The 15,746-nt window shown below is 43.8% G+C and overlaps 1 protein-coding gene across 1 annotated transcript in view; it reads left to right on the top strand.

Moving 5' to 3' along the window:
* The first annotated feature begins 3,377 nt into the window (after positions 1 to 3,377).
* The window catches only part of LOC113547504 (uncharacterized), a 39,434-nt gene continuing 27,065 nt past the window's right edge, over positions 3,378 to 15,746 (top strand). Inside the window, exons 1-3 of the mRNA XM_053238978.1 lie at positions 3,378 to 3,419; positions 4,313 to 4,372; positions 15,152 to 15,184. Coding sequence (XP_053094953.1) covers positions 4,324 to 4,372; positions 15,152 to 15,184 — 82 coding nt within the window. The 5' untranslated portion in view covers positions 3,378 to 3,419; positions 4,313 to 4,323. The remainder of the gene's footprint in view (positions 3,420 to 4,312; positions 4,373 to 15,151; positions 15,185 to 15,746) is intronic.

The raw sequence follows: 15,746 nt of genomic DNA, 5'->3' as shown, positions 1-15,746 counted from the left end.
TGCTGCTGCTAATGATTAATATAGAATATTATATCATTGAAATGTAGCTAACACTCTAAAAAAAGCCTGAAGGGAGAGGCATTTTCGCTTGGATTTTTGTAAATTGGCCAGTAAACCTTGGTCAAATCCGGGCTGTGTGACTTCTGTATTCCTCTCATTTCTAGCATTTTACCCAGTTCTTTAACCACCTTTCTTTGGTGCTCAGGAAAGTGATATGGTGCACACAATCATTTCACACAAGTCAGAAAAAGTCTGATCTTTGGTATGGTTAGGAATCTCCAAGTCTCTCTGCCTCCACTGTCACCAGAGCAACTGGGACAACCTTTCTCCACTGTTTAAGGAGGTTGAGGTGATAAATCTGCTGTGTGTTTGCCTTGTCCATTAAAAATACCTCATATTCGAATTCCCCAAACCACCGTGTGACCTTGAAAGGTACTTGCCACTTACTCAAATTTAATTTCATCTCTCTTTTCTTTTTGTTTGTGTATGACAACCTGCCTTGTCCATATCCTCCAGACAAAGTGTATGACTTCGCCTGCATACTTAGTGCAGAAGTAATTCTTTAGAATTATTTACCTTAATAGACAATCGGATAACACCGGATCAAAATCCGATAACATTAATTAGCTTAAGCGACAATTGTTGACAATTGTTTTATGCCTCTAATGACATACCAATTTGCTAATGATTATAATTTATTTATTTGTTTGTTTACTTATTATTATTATTATTTCATACCATACTATTTATAACTTTATAGTTGCATATAATGTTGCAGAACATCCATGAAACAAGTTATTTCCTGTTCTCATTTACAGTCTTACAACATCATCTGTCAAACATGGTGGAGGCAGTGTTATGGTATGGGGATGTATGGCTGTCAGTGGAACTGGGTCACTGGTGTTTATTGATGATGTGCCTGCTAATAGAAGTAGCAGGATGAATTCTGAAGAGTATAGAGCTATACTTTCTGCTTAGATTCAGTCAAATGCTGCGAAAAATGATAGGACGATGCTTCACAGTACAGATGGATGACCCAAAACATACCGCGAAAGCAACCCAAGAGCTTCTTAAGCCAAAGAAATGGAAAGTTCTTAAATGGCTGAGTCAGTCACCTGACCTCAACCTAATTGAATAATCTTTTCACTTCCTGAAGATAAAACTGAAGGCAGAAAGCAGCAACTGCAGCAACTGAATATAAAACTGAAAGCGGCTGCAATAAAGGCCTGGCAAAGGTGATGTCCATGGGTTCCAGACTTCAGGTAGTCATTGACTTCAGGCAGTCATTGCTTCCAAGTATTAAAAATAATCCTAATATTTATAATTATGTTAGTTTTTCCAAATACTTTTAAGCCTATGAAAATGGAGGGACTGTGTAAAAATAGCTGTCATTCCTAAACCCTAAAAGCAATATTTTTGTTAAACCCCTTGCATTAAAGCTGAAAGTCTACACTTCAATCACATCTTGATTGCTTCATTTCAAATCCATTGTGATGGTGTACACAGGCAAAATTATTTGTGACAAAAATAATTGTCACTGTTCAAATACTTATGGACCCAACTGTATGTTATAACGGCTATAAACAGCCATTCTCTCATTATCCTCTCTTTTTTCTCTGTCTTGAACTTAATAAGACAAAAAAAGCAACTTTTCATGTTACTGAGAAAATGCAAAAAGCATAAACTCCACTGTCCTGAAAAGTTAAAGTTACACTTTTACCTCTGACTGATAAATAAATGTCTCCACACAGAAAATTTCACCATATCAACAATTATACAGTATGTTTAATTGATAAGTATTCACCCCCTCAGACTGAACTATCTTTTTGCAGCAATTACAGAGTTCTCATCACTTGGAATCCACTCGCTGCTGCTGAGGATGGCCCCACATGGACAGCCTAAAGATAAATGTGATTACTGTGGATGATACCACTTAGAAATCATGAAGATGGCTTTGGACTGTAATTGATACGAACAGTTATGCTTTGATGGCTTAGGACTTCAATTGCTTTAGGACTGCAATTTGCCACAAACAGTTTTGCACTCAAGTCTCCATCAGTGTACGGTTGATAACTTCAACAAAATAGGCTTCATTTTAAAACTATAATGAATTTCCTGATTACACAATTGTACTTTTTGACCATGTAGACCAGTTATAGAAGGGAATTATTTATAATCACAGTGAATTGAATTGAGTTGTCTTGGTCAAGTCAAGTAAAGCCAATTGGCTTTTATTGTCATTTCAACCTTATACAATACAGCTAGTTAGTACACAGTGAAAGGAAACAACGTTCCTCCAGGACCAAGGTGCTACATAAAACAACACAGAACTACAGGAGACTACATATATTTACATAAAGTGAAGTCAACAGCCATCTCTTTAGTTTTGTCCACATTCAGAGACAAGTTTTGGCTCTGCACCAGTCCGTTAGCCGCTGCACCTCCTCTCTGTATGCTGACTCATCGTTCTTGCTGATGAGACCCACCACAGTCGTGTCATCAGCGAACTTGATGATGTGATTCGAGCCGTGCATTGTCACACAGTTGTGAGTCAGCAGGGTGAGGGGCCCGAGGGGCCCCAGTGTTCAGTGTGGTGGTGTTGGAGATGCTGTTCCAGATTCTGACTGACTGAGGTCTCCCAGTCAGGAAGTCCAGGATCCAGTTGCAGAGGGAGGTGTTTAGGCCCAGCAGGTTCAGCTTTCCAATTAGGTGCTGAAGAATGATTGTGGTGAATGCTGAACTGAAGTCTATGAACACCATTCGATGAGGCTTTGACTCATTCCAAAACACAAACCTTCTTATTTTTCAAGCCATTCCAAAACCCTCTGTTTTGGCTTGTTGTCCTGTTGGAACATACACATATTTTCACCCTAAATTCAGATGTCTGGTATACTCCAGTCATGTTGCCTGTGGTGGCAGAAAGTTTTCCTCCTACTGAAAAGCAGCCGTAGAGCATGATACTACAATCATCATGCTTGATCACAGCAATGGTGTTACCTGGATGTTGGGCTGTTTTTTGTTTGCTCCAAACATTATGCTGCACAGATTCCAAATGTTATTTTGAATACATATAAATATCTGCCACTATTTTAAAATAGTGTACAGTATAACTTTCAAACGTAACCGTATTTTTCATCTTAGTCATGCCACAACAATACACTGGTGAGTCAGATTTAAAATATTCTTTATCAAAACAAAATCTCGATTATCTTTTGTTAGTAGTGATGCAGAGAAGGTCCATTATCAAAAGAGAAAGTACTCTCCTGACAAGTATTAGACCAGGTAAATAACATTTGACAGCTGCATATTTCAGGTTTTGTTTCCTGTTGCGGTGTCTATATAGATACCCCGTGACGCGCTTCTCATTTAGACAGATGCACAGACATTCTGCAGACACAATAAAAGTGGTCTACAGCCTGGTAAGCTTTAAATTTAATTTAATTTAACTTAATATCTATCTATCTATCTATCTATCTATTTATCTATTTATTTTTAAATATGTATTTCAGTAGGAAAATATCAGGAAGTAAGATTAATAAAATCAGGCTTTTGGGAAGAATTCCGGACTCATTAAACCAAAAATTCTGTTATTTTTATTTAATATAATCAAGATAAAAAAGCAAATAGATTAATCATCTTTACTTATTCCTGTTGCTGGAGCAGTTTGCACTGGAGCTTCCACGTATTCCACCCAGTGCCTATAATGCTTTGTTTTTGTGCTATCTTCCATTTTGCTATTTCACCCATTAGTTAAAACTGCCAAAAAAGAAAAATGGAGATGTCTGTAGAAAAATATTTAAAAGGAAATATCTACACAAAAATAGCAGACGTTTAAATAAAAACAATTATTTGTTGTGGTACGTTACAATGCAGCTACAACAAGCACACAAAGAAGCAAAGTACATATGACTTATACCATAATTTAAAAGAGGGTGTAATTTTCTATTTTCTATAAAACTATTATACTTAACGACAAAATTAAATTTTATAAGATGGACTAATTTAGTGCTGAAATATGCAGCATTACTTCTAAAAAATTTTTACTACTCTTTTTACTTTACTTTATTTGGCATGGTGGATTAAAAGGTACTCAAATGGCAAAAAAAAACCCTATAGTTATGCACTAAAAAAAAAGAGGCAAACCTGAGTGCTATTATTATACAGCCCTTGCTCAAACATTGTTATTATTAAATTGTTTGTTTAAATATTAAAAGCAAAGGTATTACTTACTCTAATAAAACATTCTTGTGTGCATTTTCTCCTCTGTGAGAGAGAATATGTCTGTTAATATTTTTCTTTTTTTCCATCCCAGATTCACTGTTGATGATGGAGTGTCCACGTCTGCTGTGTCTGGCTGCTCTGCTCTTCATGAGTAAGTCTTTAGTCTTTCTGAACATTACAAGAGAATGGTGTTGAGAATTACATGTCACAAATCTACACAAAATAGCAAAAAATTTTAAAAAAATTGTGATTGCATAAATATTTACCCCTATTGGGGTGAAATTCCTAAAGTAGTTCTGGTGGAACTAGGCATCATTGGAATTCAAAATAAGTTGAATAGACTCGGTCCACTAAAAGTCAGTGACCAGGTAAAGAAGAGATCACACAGAAAAGCAACCAAGAAGCTAAGAAGAACTCTGACAGAGCTGGAGAGATCCATGACTCAGACAGAAGAAGCTGTTAACAGGAAAACCAGAGCATGCATACTCCACAAAGCTGGGCTTATTTGGAGTTTGCTGATGAAATCAAAATTGAACTTTTTGCTCTTGGCACAGAGCTGTATTTTTGGCAGAAATCCAACATTGCTTATCGCCCTAAAAACACACCAATCCCGCAGTGAAGCATGGTGGTGGTGTGGGTTACCCTCGGCCTCTGGTTGCTTCTTTTTTTATTTATTTAAAACTCAAAATCATTTTTGCGTATTAAGAATCCAAAATCTCAACTTCTAGATGACCTATAATCAGAAAATTTTCATTCTTATTCATAATTAGAAGGATATTACAAGGGAATTTCCCAAAATGGTGAATGTTGTTGAATTCACTTGGCATTTAAAAAAAAAAAAATTTAATAGTGTTTTTTAAAATTAAATAATTAATAAATAATCTTCAAACAAATTGTCATGTAAAACTTTTTCTCTTGAGAGCATCTTGGACAAAAATAAAACAATGAAATAATATTAAATATTTAAATGTGAATATTTTAATCCTAACATCATCCAAATACTAGATTTTAGGTTTTATTTTATTTATGCAAATTTATTAGATTAAACCTAATTTCTTTGAATAAATTGTAATGTGGTGACTCATCACATGTCAGATTCAAACACAGGTCTCTGTATTTGTGGGAGTCCAGAGCAAACTGAGTGAGCCACCAACCAATGCTTAATAGTAGAACCTGAGTGCAAAGCAAGAAATGAACACAAATAAAAGACATGCTGCAGCAGTAGTCTTGCTGTCTCCTTGGCTAACGAGAGATTGGGTAGTGCAACAAATTTGCAGTCCTTAGAGAACTGGTTGACCATGACAAATAACACTGTATTGCCCTGGGATGAAGGCAGCTTGGTGATAAAATCTAGGAAGAGGTGGGACCACGGACGTGAGGGGTTGGGCAAAAGGTGGAGTAGGCCTGCAGATCCTGGACTCCTTTTTGCGAGCACAGAATCTCTGATGCGATCTCCCATGCGCTCTCCACCCCTGCACTGCCACACTCCTCCACTCTCTGTCTCGGTTGTACATGGCAAATCCCAAGAAGAGGAGCGAGGAACACATCCTCCCACCTTCCTGTTTTCTAGGCATAGTCACCTGGGAGATTGCACGCAGACGAACCAACAAATCCCTAGCTCATGTCCTCCGAACAAGAAATTTGTGCCCCCTGCCCTGTTAGACAGACTCAACACCTGGGCATATACTGAACTAGCCACAGGTCACTCTGGGAAATGTACCAAATGTACCATTTACTGCCAGCCAAATACTGGTGACCCCACATGTTAACCGATGTCCAGCGATTTGTGTCCTCCTGCTGGGCTTGAGCACAAGCCAAGGTTCTTCGAACCTTGCCAGCAGGAAAACCGATGCCACTGCTCACACCACACCAGTCCTGGTCCCATTTGGCACTAGGCTTTATCAATGACCTTCCCGAATCACTGCCATCCTAGTTATCATGGACTTATTCTCTAATTCTCTATTCTCACTGTACCTCATTCTCCTGCCTGGGTTACCCACAGCCTTCTCCGCAGCAGAACTCCTGTTCAATCATGTGTTTTGATATTTTGGCATTCCAGAAGGCATAGTAAGCAACAAGGGCACACAATTCATTTCAATTCAATCATTTGTTTGCTGATCACCTGACCTCTGCCTGTTTACTGTTTACTTCTCCTGACTCGTGTTTTGGATTTGTTTGCCAGTGGCTTTTTAATAAAACACTTAAATGCATTTGTATCTGCTTCAGCCTCTCCTTTATGACAATTAAACCTTCATTTGCCTGACATTCAGGAGCATGAACGCTCTTAGGGTTGTCCCCATCCCTTATAATATGGAATTCTCCTGTATGGAAGATTAAAATGCGATTAGTTCCTTATTCTTGATAATGCTGGTGTGGCATAACACACACACACACACACACACACACAGGTAGCCTATCAATCACACACCTGCCTCCCCATACAGGATGCAACAATACAATGAGATCGATTCTCAGAGATCCCTAATTGGTCGATTGATTCCAGGCTGGTTGATCACATGACAAATGTACAGGTTTACAGTTAGACCAGAGAGCCCTCTTAGCCTTTAATCAATATGGACAGCAAAAAAGAAAGGAGGCAGTGGCAAATACCAGAACAAAGAAGAGAAAGGTGTTAGAGGAAGAAAAAGTCACAGTGGATACTCTACTGCTTTAAATTATTAGATGCTTATAGCTTGACAAGCTACAATATCTAAGTAGCCCATCTATCCTTCATCAGATTAGTGTTTAGTAATTTTAGTATCTCTGGGATATTTATGAATGACTGATTTGTTTATGCATGTTTTCTATTTTAATTTGACATTTATAAGCCTAGTTCAGTCATTGTTCACTATTTAAACTACTTGTACGTTTATTTATATTTATTTTAGGCCTGTTCTTTTTTTTTTTTTTTTTTTACTTTTTTTGCATATATTTATTTAATTTGTGTTGTAGTTGATGCCTACTGTGCAATATCTTCGAAAATAGTCAAAAGAGTTTAAACTGTGGATTTGGCATTGTGGACATTCTAAGTGAGTGTGTGGGCTGCACATATGGGGGTCACATGCATAGGCCACTCAGATGACATTCTTGGGCTGGAAATCAGTCCCACTCTGGAGAACAACTAAGATAGCTAATATTATTAGCTAATGTTATATTATTGTAATATAATCATGATATGATATTGTGTAAACGAGTAGCCAAATTTGCTAATTATATTAGGCTATATAACTAGGCCTAATTAGTTCAGTGAAAATTAGCTGAATCATGAAATCCCATCTATTCTGGTGATTCTGGTTAAGATTTTTAGATAGTTTTATTTTGTATATAATTCATAAATATGATAGTTTATATTCTATAAATATGTCAACATATGTCAACAAATATGTCAGTAATCCATACAATGTCAAATCATCATTCCTCTAGGACTATAGATGTTGTTGAAATAACACAATTGTAAATTCATAGAAGCAGGAAAATTGTTTAAAAGCAGCAATATTTTTAACAAGTAGAACTCACACTAACAAACATTTGTTTTAAGCAGATTTAAAATCTTACCCAAAAGATTACCCACCTCTTTCAATCTGTTAGGACTTTCGTTCATAATGTAATGTTTATGTGACAAATAAAGTCTATTTCTTCTTCTCCGGCCTACAAGTGTAAGGGGCAGGCCACCACAGCCGTGGCCCGCCACCAGAGGGAGACAGAGATCTGCCTCTTGGTAATTAGTTGCAATGCTCAAATGCTCAGTCTTGAGTTCACCCTGTGAAGGCGAGTGTAGCACACTCTCTGATTCTGGGGTAAATGCGAAAACTGTAGGTAGGCTTGGGACAACTCAAAAAAGGCTCTTTATTGGCTGTGACTCTTTTACTTGCTTTTTCAGCAGTGGTATTTTAAGCCCATATGGGCGCAAACACACACACACAGCTCTGAACTGCTCAGTTCTCGCTCACAAGGTGCTTGTCTCTCCCCTGTTTATCCTCGGCACCATTCATTGAAACACAGAACATTCATTAGCAACATTGCCCACAGGTGTGTAATCCTTACCACTCTCCGGCTCCGGCTCCATTCTCCATTCACCACCCATTTGATGACTAGCAATTCTTTTCGATCGTGCTCTACTTACTCTCTCTCACTGAGAGCTCGGGGCTAATGTACAGCACGGGGTGCTCCTTCCCCTCCATCGCCTGGGACAATACAGCCCCCAACCATCTGTCCCAAGAGTGGCACTCCTCAGAGTGCAGTCTTACCTGAATAAAGCCTGTTAGCATGGCTCCGTCCACTAGACCAGATCTGGCGCTCCCTTTTTAGTGAGATCAGACAGCGGGCTGTTGACATATGAATAATTAGGGATAACCTTACAATAATAGCCAGCCCCAAGAACTGTCTCACCTCCATTTGGCCTTGGGTAGGCCACAATTGCTGCTGTCCTATCAATTTGGGGCACACCTGCCCATGTCCCAAGTGGAAGCCCAGACACCTTCTTTGGCTTTACTGTGAGTCCCACCCATCTCAGCAATCTCAGGACAGCCCCGAGGTGCAGAATGTGCATATGCAACGTGCAGACGGAGGATTCTGTCCTTGAGTCACTGGAACATCGCGGGGCTCCAAAGAACCCATGAGGAAGGGTCACGAATTGGTGTAACCCAAATGGACTGGAAAAGGCCGTTTTCTCATGGGATACTGGACTCAAGGGGATCTGCCAATATCCCTCTGTCAAATCCAGTGTCTAACAAAAGTGATCTGCACCTAACTGATTGAGCAGTTCATCAATGCATTGCATTGGGTAAGCGTCAAACTTAGACACTGTATCGACTTTTTTAATGTCCACACAGAACCAGACCAAACCATTGGCCTTGTGAACCAAGACCACCAGACTGGACCAGTCACTGTTGGACTCCTCGATTATACCCATATCGAGCATGGCCGTGAGCTCCTCCCGATTCACCTTTTTTGTGTTCAGGCAAAACACACCTCTCAGTTCACCTCTGGTCCTAGCTCCTCCCTCTCTGGAATGACCGTCACCAAAGCGCAGGCACCATGTCTCTCCATGGTTTGATGAGGTTGAGGTGGTAAACTTGCCGGACCCTGCCTCTATCTGTTCGCCTTACCTCATTGTCGACATCCCCAGCTCGCCATGTGACTTCAGAGGGGTCTTGCCAATTTGGAGCTCAATGTGGGTAATAAAAAACTCCCCTAGCTGAGTACCCCTATTATACAGTCAGTACTGTCATTCTTGGGCCTGATGCAAATTCTCCTCTGTTATGTGACTCAATGTGTGGAGTTTTGCTTTGAGATGAAGAATGTACTGAATCTCATTTTTGCTGTTAGAAGGGCTCTCCTCCCAATTTTCCATAATGACTTCGAGAATGCCACGAGACTTATGCCCCTACAATAATTCAAATAGGGAAAACCCCATGGAGGCTTGCAGGACCTCTTGAACTGCAAATAACAGGGGCTCGTCTGCCCCTGGATATGCTGTTAAGCGGTCCTCTGCCAACTAGACTGCCTCATCTAGTGATGCCGGACAGTGGCACTGGACCCATTCCTCCATCCCCTCATGTAGTCAGGTGATGAACTGCTCCAGCACCATGAGGTCGAGTACTTCTTCTTCTTCTATCTTCATTATCAACATTTCCAGCAGGTGTGTATGGACCCGCCCTCCATTCACAAACCAGCGCTTGACTATGCCCGGCTTCCACAGCAAGATTAAGTCATTATTAGTATTTTGAAAAAACGAAACATCTCCAGGTTACGCATGTAACCATGGTTCCCCGAGGGAACGAGACGCTGTGTTGAAATGCTATGAGAACGCCTTCAGCGTGACCGCACTCTGAATCACGTGTGTAATCAGTCCAATGGATGGGCGAGACATCACGGGCGGGGTGATGTAGTGACCCGGAAGCATAAAAGCCCAAGCGGCAAGCGCCGCGCTAGCTTCTGAGAAATGAGGCAAGCGCGTCAGGGATGCCAGAAGTGTGGCACTGATATGCAGCGTCTCGTTCCCTCGGGGAACCATGGTTACATGCGTTACCTGGAGACGTTCCCCTTCAGGAACTCGAGCTGCGTCGAAACGCTATGGGAACGAGTATGCCCACGCCGCCAGACTTACAAATCCCTGGCTACTGTGGAAAAGGCACAGCTTAAGGCAAAAGGACAGAAGAGCCGGGAGTGGCTCGCATATCTAGGCCGTAGAACCTGGCAAATGTCAGGGGCGTGGACCAACCCGCCGCGTTGCAGATGTCCTGCATGGACACACCTGCCAGAAAGGCCTTCGAGGCCGCCACACCTCGAGTAGAGTGAGCCTTGACCCCCAAGGGTGAGGGGAGACCAGAGGACTCATAAGCCAGGGAAATGGCCTCCACAATCCACCGGCTGAGGGGGACCAAAGCATACAAACAATTGGTCCACCCTCCTCCACAGGGCAGCTCTGTGGACGTACGCATCCAGTGCTCATACTGGACACGTACAGTTAAGCTTCCGATGGTCGGGCTCCCGAAAGGGAGGAGGACCGAAGGCCTGCAGCACGACCGGCCGTGGTGCCGAGGAGGGAACTTTCGGTACGTACCCCGCTCGGGGGTACAAGAATGCTTTGGCCAGACCGGGCGCAAAGTCTAAGTAAGAGGGGGCCCCAGAGAGGGCCTGAAGATCCCCCACTCTCCTAAGAGAGGAAATAGCCAAGAGAAAGGCAGTTTTCAATGTCAAAAGACGGTCCGAAATCTCCTCTATAGGCTCGAAGGGGGGTTTACAGAGAGCCTCTAAAACCACGGCCAGGTCCCAAGGAGGGACCCGAGATCGCACTGGAGGTCTGAGCCTCAGTGCACCACAGAGGAAATGTGTAACCAGGGGGTGCCTGCCCACTGACTGACCACCAAGAGGGGCATGGCAGGCCGCAATAGCCACCACGTAGACCTTCAGAGTGGAGTGTGTCAGCCCTGTGGAGAGATTGGCCTGCAGGAACTCCAGCACTGTACCAACTGGGCAGTGAACAGGGTCGAGCCGGCGGTCTCCGCACCACGAAGTGAAAAGTTTCCACTTCAGGGCGTACAGTTTCCTCGTTGAGGGAGCTCTGGACTGAAGGATGGTCTCAACAACCTCGGCTGAGAGACCAGAAGCTCTGAGTTGTGCCCCCTCAGAGGCCACACCCACAGCTTCCACAACTCCGGGTGGGGGTGAAGGATGTCAAGTCAAGTGAAGTCAAGTGGAGTTTATTGTCATTTCAGCCATATACAAGTACACAGTGAAACGAAACAACGTTTCTCCAGGACCAAGGTGCCACATAAGACAACACAGAACAACACAGAACTATGGGGACTACATAAAGTCGCCCCCTGCCTGTGAGAGGAGGTCCCTCCTGACGGGAATCTCCCATGGAGAGCCGTCGAGAAGGGAAATCAGGTCCGAGAACTATACTCGGCCCGGCCAGAACGGGGCTACTAGCAGCAAGCGGACCCCGTCCCGGCGCACTCTCTCCAGAACTCCCGGGAGCAGAGCGATCAGGGGAAAGGCGTACAGACGCGGCCTCGACCACGTCTGTACCATAGCATCCAGTCCTAGGGGAGCTGGATGAGTCAGAGAGAACCAGAGGGGACAGTGCGATGTCTCCTGAGTCGCAAACAGATCCACCTGAGCTCGGCCAAACATACGCCATATCTGCTCCACCACCTCGGGGTGGAGCCTCCATTCCCCGGGCATCGGCCTCTGCCTCGACAGGGCGTCTGCTCCCATATTGAGATGGGCAGGGATATAAACTGATCTCAGCGAGAGGAGTTTTCCCTGGGACCACACAAGGATCTGGAGCACCAGCCTGTAAAGGGGGCGCGAGCGCAGACCTCCCTGGTGGTTGATATAAGAGACCACTGCCGTGTTGTCAGTGCGCACCAACACGTGGCGACCTCTTAGGTCCGGGAGAAAGTGTTTCAGTGCTAGAAACACGGCCAGCATCTCCAGGCAGTTGATGTGCCAAGTGAGATGGCGGCCGCTCCACAGACCACGGGAAGAGCGGCCACTCATGACCGCTCCCCATCCGGTGAGAGATGCATCCGTTGCTAGCGTTATGCGGCGAAAGGAACTCCCAGCACCGGGCCCTGAGACAAGAACCCAGGTTCCCTCCACATGTCTAAGGCACGTAGGCACTGCCGCGTGACCTTGATCATGCGGAGCGGGTTTCCCCTCAGTGAGAACTCCCTGGTCTTGAGCCACCACTGTAGGGGTCTCATGTACAGCAGGCCAAGAGGTATTACGTTGGACGCAGCTGCCATCAGACCCAGCAGTCTCTGAGCAGGAGACAGGCATGCCTGCATCGTGGTCGAATCCCACACCACACCCAGATAAGTGATTCTCTGTACTGGAGAAAGCACACTTTTCTCTGCATTTAGTCTTAACCCCAGCTCTTTCATATGGACGAGAACGACATCTCAATGCCGAACCACCATCTGCTCCGATCGAGCTAATATCAACCAGTCGTCAATATAACTCAGGATGCGGATGCCCCGGAGTCGCATAGGAGCCAGAGCAGCATCCACACACTTCGTGAAAGTGCGGGGTGAGAGTGCTAGGCCGAACGGAAGAACCCAATATTGGTAAGCTTCGCCCCCAAAAGCGAACCTCAGGAACTTCCTGTGTTGACAATGCCCCACTGGCAGGGTTGGCAGATCGACCTACCGAGGTCACTGAGGCGAGATGGGCACCGTATAATGAGGTGTACACCGTCCCGCCCCAGAGGGGCCCGCCCTCGGAAGCCCTGGGCCCAAGGCGTCAGGGCTTCTTAGCCGCAGCCCTCCTCGACAAAAGAACGGTCCTCAGATCCATCTTCATGTCAGAGGGACCGGGCCCAAAGCGCCGCCGAGACTCCCGGTCCCACCTGCTGGAACGCCGCCTGCGTACGAGCCTGCTGGTACCTGTCGACGATGGAGCTAACAGCGTCGCCGAACAGACCAGAGGGCGCCAGCGAACCTCAGGAACTTCCTGTGTCCATAAGAACGACCCTGTCCCTCTCTTTCATGTCGGACAGGGTCAGCCAGAGGTGTCTCTCCGCCGCCACCAGGACTGCCATAGACCGGGCCAATAGCACGAGCGGTCTCCTTGGTGGCACGGAGAGAAAGATCAGCGGCCCGCCTGAGCTCTGTCACGTGCTCAGACGGCATCTCCCCGTGCTCATCCAAAACATAACCTTGACACCTCTGTGTGGAGGTCAGGGAAAAAAGGCAGGCTCTGGTGTGGAGGTGGCGGTTTACTACGCAGGAAGCACTCACCTAGCCTAAACCTGGAGGGTGAGGAAGGAGAAAGGGACTCGCCAGTCTCCATTCCCTCCGCCAGGTCCATCTGCAAGCCCCACGAGCGCAACCGCCGCTTTGCCTCGGCAGAAGCGTGGCCGGCACCGCGAGGTACGCGAATGAAGGCTCCCTCCTCAAAGAGAGCCTTCCGGGAGCGAAGCGCGCGCAGCGGCAAACGCTCGCAATGCGACCAGCCGGCTCCCTCGAGAGCCGACTCTGCGTGCTCTGCTCCCAAGCAGACATCCAAAGATTGTGTGTATCCCCGCCCATAATATAACGTGGGCAGGGAGGAACACACAGCCTAAAATGCTGTCTGCTCTCGCCCTTATGTTTGGATTTGTCCTTGGCCTTAGGCATGCCTCAGACAACACAAAATAGACAAACAATGGACAAACAATATGACATAGAGCGCTTGCTGAATGACAGAAAGCTAGCGTGGCGCTTGCCGCTCGGGCTTTTATGCTTCCGGGTCGCTACGTCACCCCGCCCGTGACGTCTCGCCCATCCATTGGACTGATTACACACGTGATTCAGAGCGCGGTCACGCTGAAGGCGTTCCCATAGCGTTTCAACGCAGCTCGAGTTCCTGAAGGGGAACAAAAAACTTTTGCTTCCTGGTTAACTCTCTGTAGCAAGGGTCAGTGTCTGGTCTCATGTTCATAATTAAGCCCAGTTCCCCATTGATTTCAGTCTTCCAGAAGTTGTTAGTTTGGATCTGATTCCGGGTGATCTTTAATTTGTGTATTTTAGGAGAGTGCTTTTTCGGTTTCTTTATATTCTCCATAACAAGTGCAGAATGTGTTGGCCTGAGCTTATTATTTGTTTTCCTTTTTGGTGGTTTCTGTTGGTCCTCCTTATCTGCTCTGCACTTGGGTTCTAGCTCTAGAGTATTGGTTGTGACTCACTCAGTTTGCCCAGCTCTCCTGTATACAGAGGTCTGGGTTTGAATCCAGCCCAGCCTACATGCTCCTGCTCGCCACACAATTGATTGCACTCACATGGTTCCCATCAAACACACAACAATATATATATATATATAAAGCAATACAACATTAAACATTCAATAAATTGCGAAGTAACACTCATTATATCCTTGCCTGTCTTACGTCTTACCAAGCCTTATTCTCTGAGTTTGATATTCTGGTTTTGAACATGTTCTGGTTCCTGTTTTTTTTTTTTTTCAATTTTGATTTTTGTCTAAATTGTGCTGTTTGCTGATCGCCTAATTCTCTGCCTGTTTTTTGATACTGAACTTGTTTCATGTTTTTGGATTGTCTGCTACTTTTTGCCTGCAACTATCTTTGCCTGCAACTGCAATCGTCTCCACCGATATGACAGATATGAATGTATGAACCAAAATTATGTACAGGCAATTTATTTTTTTTTAATAATATGTTTTTAAATGTGTGCTACAACACTTTTCTTGGTGCTACTGAACTTTTTAGCTTGCTATCACCAGTAGTGGTTTAGGGAATGCACAGGGCCAATGTGCTGAAAAACCAATCAGAGCTTACAGCTAAGAACTCGGTGGAGTTCTTAAATGATGCTCTCTTCCCATCACACGATGGCCTCCAAAAAAGTAAGAAAAAGATAATTAATTAATATTCTTATCAAATCTCTCTCTCTCTCTCTCTCTCTCTCTTTCTCTATAATATTAGGTGGGGCAACAACAGTACAAATTACTACATCAGGTATATAAACATGTGAACATTACATCCACCCATTATATTCTCCTTAAAAATATGAGATCTGATACATTTTTAAATACAAACTGCATATATACAACCAATTACATCAGGTAAAGTTTCAAAGACATTGTGTGTATGTATAAATGTGGGAACATTCCATCCACCCATTATATCATTATATATATGATTTTCCTAATTTAATTTGGAAGTTTATCCAGTCATGCTATGTTCATACTAGTGAGTGACAAAGTGAAAGATGATAGATTTTCTATGTGTATGACACTGAGCTGGAAATGTGATATTGGCCTTAAGATTTTCTCAATTCTTTGCAAATTAGGTATGAAGCAGTTCAGTAAAAAATCCAAATTATTAGCTTGAATGATCTTCGAACCAATTCCATGATGGATTTGGTCCAACAATCCTCCATTTCCAGCTTTAGTTCCCATTTACTGTTTGATGCACACAAATGGAAGAAAAACTTATAACCATTGTTTCATTTTATCCTGTCATACATGACCTCCCATTAAATATGTTTAGAGAGATGACGAAGAAAAATAAAGCTTAG

The sequence above is a fragment of the Pangasianodon hypophthalmus genome, chromosome 12 (assembly GCF_027358585.1).
Source record: "Pangasianodon hypophthalmus isolate fPanHyp1 chromosome 12, fPanHyp1.pri, whole genome shotgun sequence".
Classification (NCBI taxonomy): domain Eukaryota; kingdom Metazoa; phylum Chordata; class Actinopteri; order Siluriformes; family Pangasiidae; genus Pangasianodon; species Pangasianodon hypophthalmus.
This window is presented reverse-complemented; position numbering and strand designations above follow the sequence as displayed.